At 40.3% G+C, this 19,444-nt stretch overlaps 1 protein-coding gene across 1 annotated transcript in view; it reads left to right on the forward strand.

The window, feature by feature from the left end:
* Positions 1-19,444, forward strand: part of anos1b (anosmin 1b) — a 56,752-nt gene that overhangs the window by 24,058 nt on the left and 13,250 nt on the right. The window contains exons 3-7 of the mRNA XM_058074008.2: positions 7,675-7,737; positions 9,366-9,573; positions 10,013-10,197; positions 11,898-12,027; positions 18,505-18,598. Coding sequence (XP_057929991.2) covers positions 7,675-7,737; positions 9,366-9,573; positions 10,013-10,197; positions 11,898-12,027; positions 18,505-18,598 — 680 coding nt within the window. The remainder of the gene's footprint in view (positions 1-7,674; positions 7,738-9,365; positions 9,574-10,012; positions 10,198-11,897; positions 12,028-18,504; positions 18,599-19,444) is intronic.

Raw genomic sequence — 19,444 nt, forward strand, 5'->3', positions numbered from 1 at the left:
ACACTTGCACAGATCTCACACACATGTAGAAAGATAATAATGTGTACCAGGTGTGTGAGGCGCCGTGTTGTCCATTAACAAATAAGCTGAATGCACTGGAAAGGAGCAGCCCTTGTCGTTAAACTTTATGTTTGGTATAGCAGATGAAATTATTTTGTCTTTTGTCTCCTGTGCAGGCAGAATCGAACGGGTGGGGAAATGTGTCAGGCATTGGATGTGTGATGGAAGAGATTCAGCTAAAATGAAAGTAAAGGTATACAAAACTGTGGTGAGACCAGCCATGTTGTTTGGTCTAGAGACGGTGCCACTGAGGAAAAGACAGGAAGTAGAACTGGAAGTAGCAGAGATGAGAATGCTTATTGGCTCAATGTTGTCATTGGGAGTGACCAGGATGGATAGGATCAAGAACGAGTACATCAGAGGGTCATGACATGTTAGAGGCCTCGGAGATAAAGTCAGAGAGGCCAGACTGAGATGCTATGTATTTGTGGCAGTGGTTTGGAGGGGTGGGGCATTAGATTAAATTATTATATAAGCAAGTCAGTATCGGGGCGGCACGGAGGTCTAGTGGTTAGCGCGCAGACCTCACAGCTAGGAGACCAGGGTTCAATTCCACCGTCAGCCATCTCTGTGTGGAGTTTGCATGTTCTCCCCTTGCATGCGTGGGTTTTCTCCGGGTACTCCGGTTTCCTCCCACATTCCAAAAACATGCTAGGTTAATTAGCGACTCCAAATTGTCCATAGGTATGAATGTGAGTGTGAATGGTTGTTTGTCTATATGTGGGATAGGCTCCAGCACCCCTCGCGACCCTCGTGAGGAAAAAGCGGTACCTGGAGAAAACCCACGCATGCACGGGGAGAACATGCAAACTCCACACAGAGATGGCCGAGGGTGGAATTGAACCCTGCTCTACTAGCTGTGAGGTCAACATACTATGTTGTGTATAATACGAAATGAAACTGAGACAGTGTTCAAAAACCATGGCACAATTGTTGAGAAAAACTGAATCACACATAAGGCTACACTGCACTAAGGCTGACGAGTGGTTATTGTGCAGGCCACACAGCTAGGAGACCCAAGTTCGATTCCACCCTCTGTGATTTCTGTGTCGAATTTGCATGTTCTCCCCGTGCATGCGTGGGTTTTCTTCAGGTACTCCGGTTTCCTCCTACATTCTAAAAACAAAACACTCACTTTCACCGAGTGCGGCTGGCATCCCTCTACCGTGGCAGGTGATTCAATAAAACAACAGGAGAGGCCATAGAAGGGCAGTGAGACAAGGTGTGTGTATATTATATAGATATCCAAGGAGATCCTACACAAACTGTGCCCGCATTCAGAAGCACACACACAGTCATTAATCTTAGCTGCTATAGAGTGTTGGTGTGTTAAGCAGCAACATTTCTGACTTCTGACCTAAGCTACGTCTACTCCTCTCTCACACTTCCTTACTCACACGCATAAATCATCGTGTTGCCTTCAAGGCCACAAGTGTCTCTCAGACCCTCTCAAAGAAATACAGTGCGTGTACTTGTGATTTAGAGCTTGCCGGTGACATCTGAGAGTGTGAGGTCTGTACCGCATACATACCAAGAGTGGGTTCAACCTTAATGCATTAGCCTCGGGTCTCTTCTATTTCCACTGTGTACATTGACTAAACAGTGCAGAGGAGGAATTGATATCATTTACTTTGAAGGCGGGGATACTCCACATGTAAATGCATTGTATTTCAAGTTTCATGATGATGGTGTATCAAATCAAATCAACTTTATTTGTATAGCACTTTTCCTGCAAAGAAATGCAACACAAGGTGCTTTACAGAATTAAAACAATTACCACAATTAGGAAAAAGGAAAGAAAAACAAAGAAACAAAAGAATCACGCAATCACACACAGTATGGAGACATGGCATGGCACTGAGGAACAAGGAAACGCCACCTTTGGGGGCCGTCCACACTGGGAGGAGCTGCAGGCCGTGCCATCGGGGGACCAACACCCGGGCCCCCCGACTCCGACAGAGGGGAGGACCCCCAGCCGGTTGGGTCGAAGGGACCCAAGGATGGCACCCTCTCAGCAGACCCGACACAGCCCCCAGGGTGGAGGACCCCCCCTGAGGAAACACTGGAGTTAAAAGCTGAAGACCAAGAGCAAAAAAAAAAAATGACTAAAGAGATAAAAACAAAACACTGGAGTTAAAAGCTGAAGACTAAGCGCATAAAATAGGACTAAAAAGTTAAAAACATAACACTGGGGTTAAAAGCTGAAGACTAAGAGCATAAAATAGGACTAAAAAGATAAAAAACAAAACACTGGAGTTAAAAGCTGAAGACTAAGAGCAAAAAAAAAAATGACTAAAAAGATAAAAACAAAACACTGGAGTTAAAAGCTGAAGACTAAGAGCATAAAATAGGACTAAAAAGTTAAAAACATAACACTGGAGTTAAAAGCTGAAGACTAAGAGCATAAAATAGGACTAAAAAGATAAAAACACAACACTGGAGTTAAAAGCTGAAGACTAAGAGCAAAAAAAAAAGACTAAAAAGATAAAAACAAAACACTGGAGTTAAAAGTGGAAGACTAAGAGCATAAAATAGGACTAACAAGATAAAAACAAAACACTGGAGTTAAAAGCTGAAGACTAAGAGCATAAAATAGGACTAAAAAGATAAAAAACAAAACACTGGAGTTAAAAGCTGAAGACTAAGAGCAAAAAAAAAAATGACTAAAAAGATAAAAACAAAACACTGGAGTTAAAAGCTGAAGACTAAGAGCATAAAATAGGACTAAAAAGATAAAAACATAACACTGGAGTTAAAAGCTGAAGACCAAGAGCAAAAAAAAAAAATATGACTAAAAAGATAAAAACAAAACACTGGAGTGAAAAGCTGAAGACTAAAAGCATAAAATAGGACTAAAAAGATAAAAACAAAACACTGGAGTTAAAAGCTGAAGACTAAGAGCATAAAATAGGACTAACAAGATAAAAACAAAACACTGGAGTTAAAAGCTGAAGACTAAGAGCATAAAATAGGACTAAAAAGATAAAAAACAAAACACTGGCGTTAAAAGCTGAAGACCAAGAGCAAAAAAAAATGACTAAAAAGATAAAAACAAAACACTGGAGTTAAAAGCTGAAGACTAAGAGCATAAAATAGGACTAAAAAGATAATAACATAACACTGGAGTTAAAAGCTGAACACTAAGAGCATAAAATAGGACTAAAAAGATAAAAACATAACACTGGAGTTAAAAGCTGAAGACTAAGAGCATAAAATAGGACTAAAAAGATAATAACATAACACTGGAGTTAAAAGCTGAAGACCAAGAGCAAAAAAAAAATGACTAAAAAGATAAAAACAAAACACTGGAGTTAAAAGCTGAAGACTAAGAGCATAAAATAGGACTAAAAAGATGAAAACAAAACACTGGAGTTAAAAGCTGAAGACTAAGAGCATAAAATAGGACTAAAAAGATAAAAACATAACACTGGAGTTAAAAGCTGAAGACCAAGAGCAAAAAAAAAAAAAATATGACTAAAAAGATAAAAACAAAACACTGGAGTTAAAAGCTGAAGACTAAGAGCATAAAATAGGACTAAAAAGATAAAAACATAAGAAAAGTTTAAAAATATTAGTTAAAAGCCTGATTAAAAAGCTGCGTTTTTAACTTTTTTTTTTTTTAAATATCAACAGTCTCCGCAGTCCTGAGGCTCTCCGGCAGGCTGTTCCACAGGTGGGGGCCATAGTGGCTAAATGCTACCTCACCGTGGGTTTTAGTTCTGGGTTTTGGTATAGCTAAAAGACCAGTTCCGGAGTACCGCAGGGTCCGTGGTGGGTTGATATGGTAAAAGCAGATCAGATAAATACGAAGGGGCAAAGCCGTTAATTACATTTAAAAACCAGTAAGAGAATCTTAAAATCGATCCTGAAGCGTACGGGGAGCCAATGTAGCGACTTTAAAACTGGTGTCATGTGCTCCCGCCCTCTGGTCCTCGTCAGCACACGTGTAGCTCATTCTTACAGTACATCCTGACAGTAAAAATGTTCATTATGCAGTGGTAGTAGTGCTGAAATGGGACTTTTGGTGCAAAACAAGATGAAAATGTGGTTTTCATTTAATAAAAAAAAACATCTAAAGCAGTGTAAACATGATATGACCTCCAGTAAGTAGTCTCTATGTACTATCAACTTAACAGTCCTTATAGTACGAGTGTATCCAAGGGTTATACTATACATCCATATATGCTGGATAGTTTATAGTTGGAGTAAAAAAAAAAAAAAAAGGCAATTCATCCAAATGTTTCTTATTTAATAATGACCTATGCCAGGGGCCCTTGGAATTGTCTAATGATAACGCTCATCATAAATAAGTTGAAAAATGGCCGACCTCACTCAGGGATGAAAGGTATTGGAATCCTAAAACCCTGATCTGAGCATCCCTATGCTTTGCCATTTTCTCCATTGCCAGACCAATAAAGGATGATTTTATTTTTTTTGAATAGACTCCGACTCCTCACCGAGCATTGGAGACAGTAGTAGCAGAAAGATGACTTTACCGGCGCTGTGATATGAGATTATGAAAAACTGAGCTGAAGGTGGAAAAAATTGGGGGGGGGGGATGGGATGCAGACAAAAAAAAGAACAAAGGAGGCGGCATGGGAATGGAATGGAAGGGTAGGGGAAATGCATAATGGTAAAGGGGTGAAGGACAAAAGAGGAGGAATGAAAAATGAAAACATGTCTGTATCTGATCAAAGTGGCAGCAAACGCAAGAGTAATGCACATTGTGTATGTGTGTGTATTTCTTTGTGTTTATGTACTGTATGTAAGTTGTAAGTATGTAAGTATATCTTGCAAAAAGGGGTAGGCATTTATAAGCTTTTGCTTCAGCCTACTCCTTTTGGGCTTACTATCAGATAGTTGAATACAAATGTAAATAATGGAAAGTTATATTTTGATTTTGATTGATGTAAGAAATGCACTGTTATGATTCATATATTTGCCCAAATAAAGCGAAAGTTGTTTAGGACACATTTTGGCAATGGGATTTCTTAGAAGGCCACTCACATGAAACCCAGAAATGGATGTAGCTTGGCCTTAAATTACTTTGCAGATCATCAATTTTGAAGAAAATCAAAGTAATTTTCATGGATAAAACAAAAGCTAGAATACAGCAAGCATACACTGCATTAGTAACACGTAACAATGGGCGGTTTTCCAGGGAGATTTAAGTTTGGTGCCTTGCTCAACACCACAAAAAATAAGCAAAGATGATGAATTAGAGCTATAATACTTTCCACTCATCCAAGAAGACCTTTAACAACATTTTTTTTGTGTGTGTGTGTGTGTGTGTGGGGGGGGATTTTTATCCATCCATCCTAATCATTGTGAGGTCAGCGGTACCAGATGTTGGACACCCTGGTTCGTAATCTGTGTTGTAGTTCATCCCAAAGATTTCGGATGGGGTTTCATCAAAAATGGTTTGAGGTCTTTCCCAACTGTTGATGAATTGTTTGAAAGCGAATAACACTTGAGTCGCAAAACAGCATTTCACATACATTCATTTATTTGTGGCGGCCCGCCACAAATACATTTGGACCGTTGCGTTACCTTTTATAATGGGACTGCTTGTGATTGTAGCTTGTCTGTACAAGTCTGTACAATACATACACATGCAAATGTATTACGTTTTATGGTGCCTGCCTTAGAACTACAAATGAAATTTTGCTATTCTAGACTGAATTTGAAACTGATGGAGATATTCCCGAGCCAAACTGCATATAGTACAGTAAATTTGTACACGTTGGCAAGTCTGCACTAACATTGACAGTACTGCCTGCCTCTCAAAAAGGTGCCTGTCCCTCTATTTGAAAAGCACTGCCTTATACGCACCTGCTCTGTCAGAGAATAAGAAGATGTAGCAGGAGGGATGAGTGTTGTTAACTATATTTAGAGAGTATTCGGACCCTTCTATCTTGTCGCGACTACTGACAACAAGCAGCGGGTCCCCATACTTTGTATTTCTAAACACATTTGTTTACTTTTTGCTACACTGTCCATAAAAATTACATTCACATGCGTCATGGACAGTTATGCAAATAATATGATAGCATCATAAAAAAAAAAAACGTATCCTGCTGGCACGGATAGTCCTGCATTCCTGTGGGATACACTTTTAAACACTACTAATGCATCCAAACTATCTAATACTCTTAACAGATTCAGTGCAGTATACTACGTCCGATTTAGAGTGGTTATAATTGTCTGCATGTACTATGGTGCTCTGTTTTATGTCTTATATAACAATCCATCATTTTCTTAGTAGTAAATATTCAAAACGACACCAGTTTTGTAGGCAATTAATTCTGAATTTAAGACAGGAATGTCTCCAATGTAGACGTCAGCTCTAAGTACCAATGAAAATGTTGGCACTGGGAGAAAAAAAATATGTATTTGGGAGAGAGATATTGATGATATTCTCTGATTTGTCGGCTCTTGTAACGACATTAGCGTTCAAAGAAAACAACAACCCACTTTTGGCAAACTCTGAAAGAAATATTTGACTCCTCTAACTGAAACCAAACATTTTCTCCCCTGATTTAAATCAAATGAACCAAATGTTATGCAGCTCTCGAGACCCACGCTTACCCACTAGTTAAGAACCCAACATGTGGTTTCAGCCGCCTTTGTTGCCGCTACTTGAGGCCCAATTTCAACATTGTGCTCATGTATCGAATCCACTCCTCAATAATAACGATGAACCCTAATGGCCTGCAGTTGTCATTTAAAAAAAATATATCATCACCAGGTTATTAAGAACAGCTGAAGTTGTTTGAGAAGCCATTTACATCAAAAAAAAAAAAAAAAAGGCCATTTATTTGTCGAAATGTGACTTTTTATGGCTTTTTCTTCTGCTTGTTCTTCTCAAATCAATGAGATGCAAGGAACTGGAGAAATGATGAAAGCCAGAAACGCCGGGCAGCGGGCAGACAAAAAGACAGTGAAGCAGAGAGAATGGAGGTTGGGGCCGAAACCTCAGTTTTTATATGGTGTCTGGTTGTAATTTACTAAGAGCCATCATTCAACAGTTATGTCAACCTCTTCTGTGTCGCCTGAACCCTTGAAGGAGACCATCTCCTTTATGTACTCAAACTTCCTGTTCAGAGAAAGACAAGAGTCAAGACGTTTACTTTGCCTTTTATACTATATACTATACATAACATTATATAATTGTGTTATTGTTAATATTACTTATTATAATTAACATTAGCAGTAGTATTAATACATTTTTTTATTTGTATAGCACTTTTCAAAATACTCCAAGACACTTTACAGAAGAATGGAGTTGAATAAAAGCAAGTAAACAAGAGTAAAAGATACATTAAAATACAACATTCATTCGTTAATACACAGCTAAAATAAAAGTAAAAGCGGGGCACAGTAGTATCTCAAAGTGAAAAGAACTATGCAGACCGCCAGCCCACATAAATTTGGACCGCCACAGATACATGTACTTTACTTTTTTTTATTATTTGCCCCCTCTCATAAACAAATTATAATGGCACACAAAAAATCAGCACATAAAGGCACGGAGCCCAGGAAATTTTTAATAACAAAACAAAAAATACTGCAAAGCCTAATTTGTTTTCTTTGTGTTTATTTTTTCATGTCAAGTGCCTTCAGCCATGCAAAGAACTTTGGGAAACCAAGAAGATGCTTTCGCCAAAGTCCTGTGAGGTAAAATAGAGTGTGTGTTGTGTGTGTGTGTGTGTACGTGGATGTGTAGGTCAAAACACACTTTATCTGCACCAAGAACTTGTTTTTGTTGGCACACAAGAGTTGGATTTCAGACTTGAACAGTTCTGTGGATGTTTGTTCACACAAGCTGTCACAAGTACATGCACAAACACACACTTATATACACAAAATATATATCTCTCTTCTGCAGATGTTAACCAAAGCAAATACTTTTGTCTCTGCTGTATGTGTTCTTGTCGTGGAGTGTATATTTGGATGTATTTGTAGTAGGGGTGTTATGCAACGAAATGTTGACATTACTTTTAAGAAAAGTACAAAAAATATATACGAATTTCAACTCGGCTGCACGGTGGTCAAGTGGTTAGCGTGCAGGCCACACAGCTTGAAGACCCAAGTTCAATCCCACCCTCGGCCATCTCTGTATGGAGTTTGCATGTTCTCCGGTTACTCCGGTTTCCTCCCACATTCCAAAAACATGCTAGGTTAATTAGCGACTCCAAATTGTCCATAGGTATGAATGTGAGTGTGAATGGTTGTTTGTCTATATGTGCCCTGTGATTGGCTGGCCACCAGTCCAGGGTGTACCCCGCCTCTCGCCTGAAGACAGCTGGGATAGGCTCCAGCACCCCCTGACCCTCGTGAGGAAAGGTAGTAGAAAATGAATGAATGAATGTAATAATAGACGAGTGGTTAGCGCACAGGCCACACAGCTTGGAGACCAGAGTTCAATTCCACACTTTGCCATCTCTGTCAGTATGTGGATTTTCTCCGGGTACTCCGGTTTCCTCCCACATTCCAAAAACATGCTAGGTTAATTAGCGACTCCAAATTGTCCATAGGTATGAATGTGAGTGTGAATGGTTGTTTGTCTATATATGTGCCCTGTGATTGGCTGGCCACCAGTCCAGGGTGTACCCCGCCTTTCGCCCGAAGACAGCTGTGATAGGCTCCAGCACCCCCGCGACCCTCGTGAGGAATTAATGAATTTCAACTCTGTTACCCTGTTACTGCACTGGGTGTGTATGCTACCCGCCCCGCCTCCACCCACAGAGAGTCTGAAGACTTGGGGCTGACAAAAAGGCTCACTCTGTTCATGCTGTTGTTTTATGGAATAAACATGCTAAGGTGTTTGAGGAAAATGGACACACATGCACATGGCAATATATTAAGGCCGACAAAATAATCAACTTCATTTTCATTTATTGTATGATTCATTGATTATTATGGTAATGGTCATGGTTTTATTTCATTTGAACATGCATCACATAATCAGTTCACAGTTCCACATGTCCAAAAGGAGTAGGAAGAAGCAAAGCTTATTAAATCCTACCCCACTTTTACAATCACTAACTGTTACATTTGTTCACTTCCTGCTTTCCATAATACAGTTTAAGTTTTTACACCTTGTACCGAAGTATTTTCTGTAGTCTACAATGTTCTGTGTAGGCGGCATTATGAATTATCCTTACTGACCTTTTTTGCAGTACATTTAGCGAGTGAAGATTGCTTTTATAGTTATTAGCCCATATTTCCACACAATAAGCGTGGAAACCAACCATCTTGCAATATCTCTAATTTGTAGTGAAAGCCTCTTTTTCTTTCAACAGAAGCAGACGGAGTGTGTGACCAGTCGAGACTTTCTGTCATCTTTGAGGTCATCCCGACAGGGTGACTGCCCTCCACCTCATCGTGCGACTGGATTTGCGGCAGCCTGCGTGGAGAGCTGTTCGCTAGACCGACATTGTCCTTCCCCCAGGAAGTGCTGCTTCAATGGCTGTGGACACACGTGTCAAACACCAGCCAGTCTATATAAAGGTGAACGATCTCCTCAGTAGAAGTAGAGATACTCGATATTGGCGTTCTTATGATATACATCCATTTTTCTATGGGTTGCAGGGGTATGCTGGAGCCTATCCCAGCTGACTTTGGGGTCAGATTGGCCCCTTGGGCACATATAGATAAACAAACATTCACATTCATGCCTATGGACATTCATTCATTCATTTTCTACCGCTTTTTCTCCCGCACGAGGGTCGCGGGGGTGCTGGAGCCTATCCCAGCTGTCTTTGAGCGAGAGGCGGGGTACACCCTGGACTGGTCGCCAGCCAATCACAGAGCACATATAGACAAACAATCATTCACACTCACATTCATACCTATGGACAATTTGGAATCAAACCCAGGTCTTCCCGATCCCCTGACTGTATGGCCAACATGCTAACCACTCTTCATCCGTCTTCTCCTGCTCCTCCAGGTGTTCCTCTGAAGCCCCGCAGAGACATGAGCTTTGTGGAGGATTCAGTGGGCCGGGTGAAAGTGGTGTGGGTATCCAAGTTCAATGTCAGCGTGGAGCCAGTTGTTTACATGCTGCAGTCACGCTGGAACACGGGCATTCACCCCAGCGAAGATCATGCTTCCCCGTGGACAACTGTTGCCATGGTAAATGCATCTCTCACCTCGACATTTTGATATTAATAACAGTTTTATCAAAAGGTAGATACCTCATAACTCACCTTCACTACTTTGGAAATGATGGGCGGTTTCCACCTCATCAGTCTGTTGCCTTACTGTCTAAACCAGGGGTGGGCAAACTTTTTGACTCGCGGGCCGCATTGATATGACAAAATTTACGGGGGGGGGGGGGCAGACTATATATTTTACACGTAACAGTCCACCTGGTATTATTGTATCTGTAAAATTGTCATGCAATCTGCTATTATTATTTATAATTTTATATTTATATTTAAATATTTTAAAAATAATAAAATATTATAATAATTACAATAAAATTTAAATAATAATTATTATATTATTATTATGTAAAATATGCAAATATAATAATAATATTATATATAATTAATATAATAATTAGCATTAATATAATAATTATAATAATCATAATAGTTCTAATAATAATTATAATAATCTAATAATAATCTAATAATTATTATTATTATTATGTGCTTGTGTCCCTTTTTTCAGGAGCACTTTGTAAACCACAGACCATGTCAAAAAACGAAATTGATAAAACCATCAAAAGGTTGGCTCAGGCCATGATGCCAGGTTGTATGTTGAGTTTAAATGAAATACTTTTGGAAAGATTGGGCGGGCCGTATTCAAACACTTGGCGGGCCGGATGTGGCCCCCGGGCCGTAGTTTGCCCATCCCTGGTCTAAACGTTCTCCCTAGCCTGTGTCACACTCTGCTAGGGTAAACCCTTCATGTCAATGCATGGGCGAGTGTGTGTGTGCACTGTGTGAGGTTAGGTAAATAAACAGAGCTTAAAAAGGAACCACTGGCAGCCGCAGTCTTTCAAACGACTTATACTGAACGACTGAATGTTCACTAAGGACTTAAATAGATGACGGCTTGTGTATGAAAGTGTGTGTGTGTGTGTGTGTCAGCAAGCCATGGTATACACATAATATCTGGAACAATTTCAAACATTACCGTGAAACATGTTTTGAATTACTGCCCATCTCTTTTTGTATGTTCATTCATTTTCTACCGCTTATACTACCAAGGGTCGCGGGGGTGCTGGAGCCTATCCCAGCTGTCTTCGGGCGAGAGACGGGGTACACCCTGGAGTAGTCGCCAGCCAATCACAGGGCACATATAGACAAACAACCATTCACACTCACATTCATACCTATGGATAATTTGGAGTCGCTAATTAACCTAGCATGTTTTTGGAATGTGGGAGGAAACCGGAGTACCCGGAGAAAACCCACGCATGCACGGGGAGAACATGCAAACTCCACACAGAGATGCCCGAGGGTGGAATTGAACCCTGGTATCCTAGCTGTGAGGCCTGCGTGCTAACCACTGGTCCGCCATGCAGCCTATATGCAGTTATTCATTCATTTTCTACCGCTTTTCCTTATGAGGGTCGCGGGGGTGCTGGAGCCTATCCCAGCTGTCTTTGGAGGAGAGGCGGGGTACACCCTGGGCTGGTCTATATGCAGTTATGTTCTTCTAAAATAATAAAAAAAATTCTAAAATGCACTTTGAACATAAGCTCAAAAAGGTAATAGTTGGGAAAAAATAACAAAAAAAACAACAAATGCGGTTCCCTGCCAAAGACCATTTAATAACCCCGTTCGTACTGTACATTGAATATGATGTGTTTGTATTTTTAGACCCTCTCCGAGGATGCCCTTCTGTCCGATTTGAGACCTCAGCGTTGGTACCAGTTCAGAGTGGCAGCGATAAACAGCCAAGGCAGCAGAGGCTTCACAACACCGGGCAGACACTACATTTCCAGTAAAGGTCAGACCAGCAACTGCGACTCCATTGTTCCGTATACAGACAGCGTCGTTGACTGCTGAATCTTGATGTTCTCATGAGGCACTGAACATTTTTATTTCTTTCTCTTTACGGAGAGGATGAGAAAGTATACATGCAACAGCATGCACTCTCTCCTTCTAACAAAAGATTCGGGTCTTATTGCTGCTGTGCCAGAGTGAGATGAATTCAAGGCATCATGTGCACAATGAAAGTCTCTCGCACCCACCCAACAGTTCCCTGCGGCCCCCCCCACGGTTGGAGAAGCACTGACTCAGTGCAACCTTGGTTATCATTAATAATTTGCTCCAGAAGGTTCAGTGTTAACCAAAACTGACTCTAACTGAATACATTTTTGTATTAGAAGCTGAAAGCCAAAAATGTTAACACAGAACACATTTTATTGTTTTAAAAAAATGCAGAAATCTTTTTTAATGCATATAAATACATATAATTAATAATTGAAAGACCCTAAAGACCGAGAGAGACCAACACCACCTTCCTGTTTTGCCATGGGTTTATTTCTTGAATTCAATATTGCAAGTATTTCTCACCTCAATAACCAAAAATGGAGCCAAAGAAGGTTGCGAGTGCCAGACTGATAGAGAAAGTGAAAAACATTGCTGAATAGAGGAAGGGTGTTGATCTCGCTGGCACATTGTGACTTTGGGAACAGTCACACTAGTAAAGGTAAATGTAACCTGATTTTTACATTTATTTCTTTCATTCGTCATGTACATACATATAGTTTCATAGTTAATAGTTTTAGGTATACAAATGCTGATAAAAATACATTACGAACATATTTGGACTCATGTAGTGCAGTGATAATACGACATATTGTACAGTAACCGGAAAATGCATCAAAAAAGATTTGCTTACTCTTTTTTTTCTACCGCAGCATAAACATAAAATTCTGGAATTCCTGCATGAAATTCTCCTTGCAGAATATATTGGCCCTGAAATAAATCAGGGCTCGACAATAACGATGTACCGATGGCCCGGGGCAAGTTAAAACAAAATTCGGGCAAGTAAATCCAATCAGTGATATTCCAGTCACTTTGCCATACTGCCAAGAGTTTTTTTTAAAAGCGGTTCTTGTTGGGTGTTGGTAAAACACGGACTGCGTAATTCCGGTGGTAATTTGCAAAGCAATCCTTGCAATGGACCAATCAGAATCGTTTATTTAGACCGCGGTCCGTAAACCATAGTCCGCGTTTTACCCACACCCGTTGTTCGCGATCAACCAATCAGCGATCGTTTGACTACGAAAACATCCATCATGGCGTCGCTGCCAACATCGTCTAATTCTGAAGGAAACAGCAAAAAGTGATGAACCTCTATTGTTGCATGGTTTTTATTCTCCAAGGCAGCATGAAAAACAACTTACTGGCCTGTTGCAGACTTAACTAACTAGCTGGGCGCACGGCAACCGAACTTCTCCTTTTTTCCCCTCTCGTTCCTCTTCTTCGGTCCCAAAACGCCCGCTCCAAGACAGCGAGCTGAACATGACTGCCCCCCAGCGTCCATGCATGAAACTACAGCCCGGAATACAACACACACGCAACGCTACAGTATTATTTTATTATTTTATTTGAGATTCTCATGTGATGCCACAAAAAATTACATGATATCATTATGGCAGTCTTTTCATTTTACATGGGGCAAGTTCGGGCAAGTAGTTCTCACCTTAAGGATTCCCTATGGGCAAGTCATTTTGGTTTTTAATGTAGAGCCCTGTAAATGTTTTCTTTTTTGAGAATATTGATGTGGCATCAATCTCACATCCGTCCTTCATACTTGTAGGGGTCCTTGGTATAATAACTGGAGACAGCGGTAAGAGAGTGAGCTGTTTGTAAACTAGCGAATACAATGGGATCAATCTGTAATAATCTTTAATCTAAATTGTTTCCTTCTTGAAAAAACTGAATGGGAGAACTCAGTATTGCGTGTATTTCTGCAGGCTAAAAAGTATTACATGAAGTCGACTTTTTAGCCGTTCAGCTGTTTCCTTGGCTTACGATAATATCTCTTGAATGTCATTCTGTCGGTTTCATACTATTGGTGTGTGTGTGTGTGTGTGTGTGTGTTAAATGTGGGTTCAGGGTTAAAGGTTAAAGACACACACAGGCATTCCAAATACCATCTGATAGCAGTCAGTCTTGTGTTTCTAGTTCATTAGTCTGATTAGTCAGGGGGTGGGGGTCAGGGGTCAGAAATCAGGAAGCTAGCAGATGTCAAACAGGTTCCTCCTCGGTTCTTCGGGTCTTCTTATGTGACTTTTCCTGATAAATAATACCAAGATGTTTTTATTATTCCTCTACTTGGTGCAGTGATTCACAGTTATTTTTTGTCGTGCCCACACAAGGAACCAAAAAAAAAAAGAATTCAATTATCTGTACGGTACACACTGAACTTGAAACTGAAACCAGGAAAATCCAAACAAAATGGAGAGTATACAAGGATATTCAAGAGTCAAAATGCATTTTGAGTACTATAAATGTGCACAATGAAAGTCTCTCGCACCCACCCAACAGTTCCCTGCGGCCCCCCCACGGTTGGAGAAGCACTGACTCAGTGCAACCTTGGTTAGCATCAATAATTTGCTCCAGAAGGTTCAGTGTTAACCAAAACTGACTCTAACTGAATACATTTTTGTATTAGAAGCTGAAAGCCAAAAATGTTAACACAGAACACATTTTATTGTTTTAAAAAATGCAGAAATCTTTTTTAATGCATATAAATACATATAATTAATGATTGAAAGACCCTAAAGACCGAGAGAGACCAACACCACCTAGTTTTAGGTATACAAATGCTGATAAAAATACATTACGAACATATTTGGACTCATGTAGTGCAGTGATAATACGACATATTGTACAGTAACCGGAAAATGCATGCAAACCGAGGCAAAATTTTGACATACATTTTGTAGAAATCCTCCCCCTGAGGACTCTAAGTGGATTTCGAATAGAGGATAAGGGAATCTTAAAGAACCAAATTATAGAATGAGAACCAGATTATTTATTCCTGACAACAATACCTAATACAGACGTCCGGGCTTATCTGCAGTCCCTGTATGCCTACAAGTAAGCGTGTCTTATTACAGCGCAGCTGCAAAAAAAGTACCTTTCTTTTCTTTTATACACTCGAGGCTGGAGTCCTGGACCAATCAGTTTTCGCCACTGCCCTTGCCCTGACAACAATACCTAATACAGACGTCCGGGCTTATCTGCAGTCCCTGTATGCCTACAAGTAAGCGTGTCTTATTACAGCGCAGCTGCAAAAAAAGTACTTTTCCTTTCCCTGCCCGGTCTTTTATACACTCGAGGCTGGAGTCCTGGACCAATCAGTTTTCGCCACTGCCCTTGCCCTGACAACAATACCTAATACAGACGTCCGGGCTTATCTGCAGTCCCTGTATGCCTACAAGTAAGCGTGTCTTATTACAGCGCAGCTGCAAAAAAAGTACCTTTCCTTTCCCTGCCCGGTCTTTTATACACTCGAGGCTGGAGTCCTGGACCAATCAGCTTTCGCCACTGCTCTTGCTTGAACTGCTTTCATGGTGTTTCTCTTTTTGTTTGTTCGCTGAGGCATCAAGGCATCAAGGCATCTTTCCTTTGCAGGGGCATCAAGGCTTCGCTGGAGCATCAAGGCGTCTGGAACATTCTGCTTTTCCTTTGTTGCAAAGCAAGCTGTCATATGCGTACTCGATGTTTCCACCATCTTTAGCTAGCACAATTGAGCAAATACCTTCAATTTTTGACCTTTAACCAAAAACACGCTAAATGGGGCGGATGCTAACCAAGGCTCCACTGTATTAGTACACCCTAATGTTTTCATCATATCAAATGATGGAGTGACTGAGAGCGAAAAATGACGTAAAGGCCTTTTGGGAAACAACTAAACACATGCTTGCACACAGAAACAGACCAAATCTTTCAATCCTAATATCGAACTTTGATCTGTGCATCAAGGCCAGCTGAGAACATTCTGTGGTCGGTGGGAGGCCTGCCATGGGGGATGTACTTCTAATCAGATACTTTTTGTGGTTGTAATCAAATACAGCATCGGGCAATGAGGTACTAATGAGACACAGAGTCTATGCTGAAAGAGAAGTGACCTCAGGATCTCTTCTCCGAGGCAAACAGTGACTCGTTGTGGTCGTTTTCCGTGTTGTGGTAGCTACCGAAAAAAAAAAAAAGAATTGTCACGCTTCTCCAGTATCGTTCACCTTTGATGCTATTAATCTAATTGTCTGAGTCGAGGTTAATGAGACCAGGAGGAAATTAGCTTTTTCCTCTTGTAGATTTTCTTTCTTCATTTGGCTCCTCAGTTGCTTCCATCCATCTATTTTATATACCCTTTATCTCAGGGGTCTCAAACTCAATTTACTTGGGGGCCACTGGAGCTCGGGTCTGGGTGAGACTGGGCCGCATCAGGTTTTCCAAAAAAACCCAAAAAAAACGCATTTATTAAAAACAAAAAAAATTGGTTCCAATTTTCAATAATAAAAGCTCTGATAAAACATTCCACTGTTCTCAAATATCTTACTTTTTATTTTTCTACACAAAATAAAATGAAAAATAAATAAACAAATCAAGAATAAAGAAAATCAATCAATCAGTAATAAATAAATAAATATAATATTAATAATAAAACAACAAATAATAAAAACTTAAGAAACCACATATAGTTGGTGGGTAGACAAATGATTTTTTTCAGATTAAAATGAACAAAGCATTATTAGAGCCCTGTAGACATGACAAAACACGACTATAGTCACATTTATACTCTTTTTATTTACAACATATTGCGCAACTGCAGCGTCTTGAGACACATGCTAACTCGCAAACTAGAGAGCTAGCGACCTAAACGGTAGCCTTCAAGTTATTTCCTTTAAACTTAAATAGCCAAAAACGTACCACTTCCACACGGATAGGGAGGATAACTATTAACAGTTATTTAACCTTTAACATGAACATGAATCAAACGTAATAATTTTTTCTGGGTACATGATACCATACAGCATCCATATCAAACTTGCGCGGGCCGCACTAACATTAAACTTTCATATCAAGGCGGGGGCCTCAAACTAGTGTCCTGCGGGCCGCATTAGGCCCGCGGGCCGCGTGTTTGAGACCCCTGCTTTATCTGGTTCGGGGTCGTGGAAGGGGCTGCATTAAAAATACAGCAGTGTTACGCAAACTTTAATTTATTTGTGGCGACCCACCATGAATAAATAATGGTGATTATACACGCAGATACGTATATTTGGTGCTACATGTTTCTAACATTCTAATTAGAGGTGGGTCGGTCATGAAAGAACGGGTGAAAAGAACTAGTTCTTTTTTGTGAATGGAATGAACAAAGTCACCGCCCCTAAAATACCTGTTCAGTTGCAAATGCTTTTTTTTTTCGATTGGCTGGAGAGTCGGTTCACCGTTCCTTTTGTTGCGCTGTTGAGTCGGACCGAACGTGAACATGAGTGAACGGACTGACTCGACACGGCTGAACGGGTCTATGCACAGGGGGAGATAATATGCCAACGACCAATTGATTGAAATGAACGGATCTTTTTACTGAATGAACCGGAATGATCTGGCTCACTGAAATGAACATCAGTTCATAAATGGTTCATCAATATCAGGAGATATTAGATATACAGTACAATGATTTGTACATTATCTATCTGCATTAAATGAAGCCAGCACCCTTTAGTCAATAGCTTTGTGTTCTGTTGTCAAATAAGCTTTAAAATATCAGATAGTATTGCACATTTCTTGTGAACCAAGCCAAAAAGTTCGGTTTTCTCTGTTTTGGAGTCTGAACTTTTGAGTTTTGCGAGCATATATGTATATTGTATGGGAGAGAGGCATGCCAAGCTCTTATAAAATGCACTACTGCCACCTCTTGTGATCGTTTTTTCAGCTTTAAACTGCACCAAACATGATCTCTTTTATTGTGGAGTTGCATCATCATCACTTTGGGCCTCTTAAAACATAAAAGATGTACTATGAATACATCTTTAGGAGCGAGTTGTTGGTTTGGAGGCGGCACGGTGGTCAAGTGGTTAGCGCACAGACCTCACAGCTAGGAGACCAGGGTTCAATTCCACCCTCGGCTATCTCTGTGTGGAGTTTACATGTTCTCCCAGTGCATGCGTGGGTTTTCTCCGGGGATTCCGGTTTCCTACCACATTCCAAAAACATGCTAGGTTAATTGGCGACTCCAAATTGTCCATAGGTATGAATGTGAGTGTGAATGGTTGTTTGTCTATATGTGCCCTGTGATTGGCTGGCCACCAGTACAGGGTCGCACCACAAAAGAGGCGTTAGCGTTCACAAAACTGCCATTAGACGGTGAATGAAAATGTAATAACATGATGCATAAAAAGTCTTAAGTGTGAACTTTGGGGATTTATTTTAATGATCATTTTCTCTCTCTGTCTTGCTGCAGACCCGTCACCTCCAGAACCTCCGATAAATATCCAAGTGAGCAACCAGACTCTGGTTTGGATGGCTTCACAAGCGGGGTCCCGCCTCACAGAAAGGTACATTAGAAAATAGTAATAGTGTTTTACATTATTTGCTATGTATTTTTTTTGTGCTTTGCATCATTCCAATATACTGTTTAAAAAAAGAGCTTCATCACATATGTACTGCAAAAAGTAAAGATGCAACATTTTTGAGCCTCCATTGCTCGTACAGTGATAGTGTAGTGTTACAAAAACCACAACGAAATCAGTTGACAAACCAGCAAGAAAAATTTGACTGCAACATCAATGACTTCATTTTTTTTCCAACTTTATTTTTGATCAACAAAAACAGGCCATAACCGCACAAACCACCAAATTCCAAACCTCTAACATACCATAGACAAACACCATAGAATGAAAATGCAGAGACAAGGACACCATTCAAAAACCACAACAGAAAAAAAAGGCAGCATACACACAAAACATAACCCTGAAGAAAAGGAAAAATACCAAAGTTACGACCATCATTCATATCATTCTTCAAAAATGGGCAGCAAATTCAAATGCCCCCGCCCGCCCCTAAACCAACAATAGGGGCAACAGTAGCCTATTCTTAAAAAAGTTGGCCTGGTGTATGTAGGTGTTGTGTCAAAACCAGCATGGAAAGTAGTTTCCTCCCCATCCCTGCTTTGATACTCTTGAGCAGGGGTGTACACCCCATATAGAAGCCTCAGGAAGACCCCCCTAAATCCACCCCCGACGCCCCCATCAGTACATTTACATGCACTAAAAATAATACATGAATTCAGTTGAAACCAGCTTTTTAAAACACATATAAACACCTTAATTAGATCATGTTGGCATTTTACAGTGTGGGAGTGGTTAGCTCACAGGCCACACAGTTAAGAGTTCCAAGTTCGA

Source organism: Doryrhamphus excisus, linkage group LG4 (genome assembly GCF_037039965.1).
Source record: "Doryrhamphus excisus strain RoL-2023G ecotype Guam linkage group LG4, RoL_Dexc_Guam_v1.1, whole genome shotgun sequence".
NCBI classification, from domain to species: domain Eukaryota; kingdom Metazoa; phylum Chordata; class Actinopteri; order Syngnathiformes; family Syngnathidae; genus Doryrhamphus; species Doryrhamphus excisus.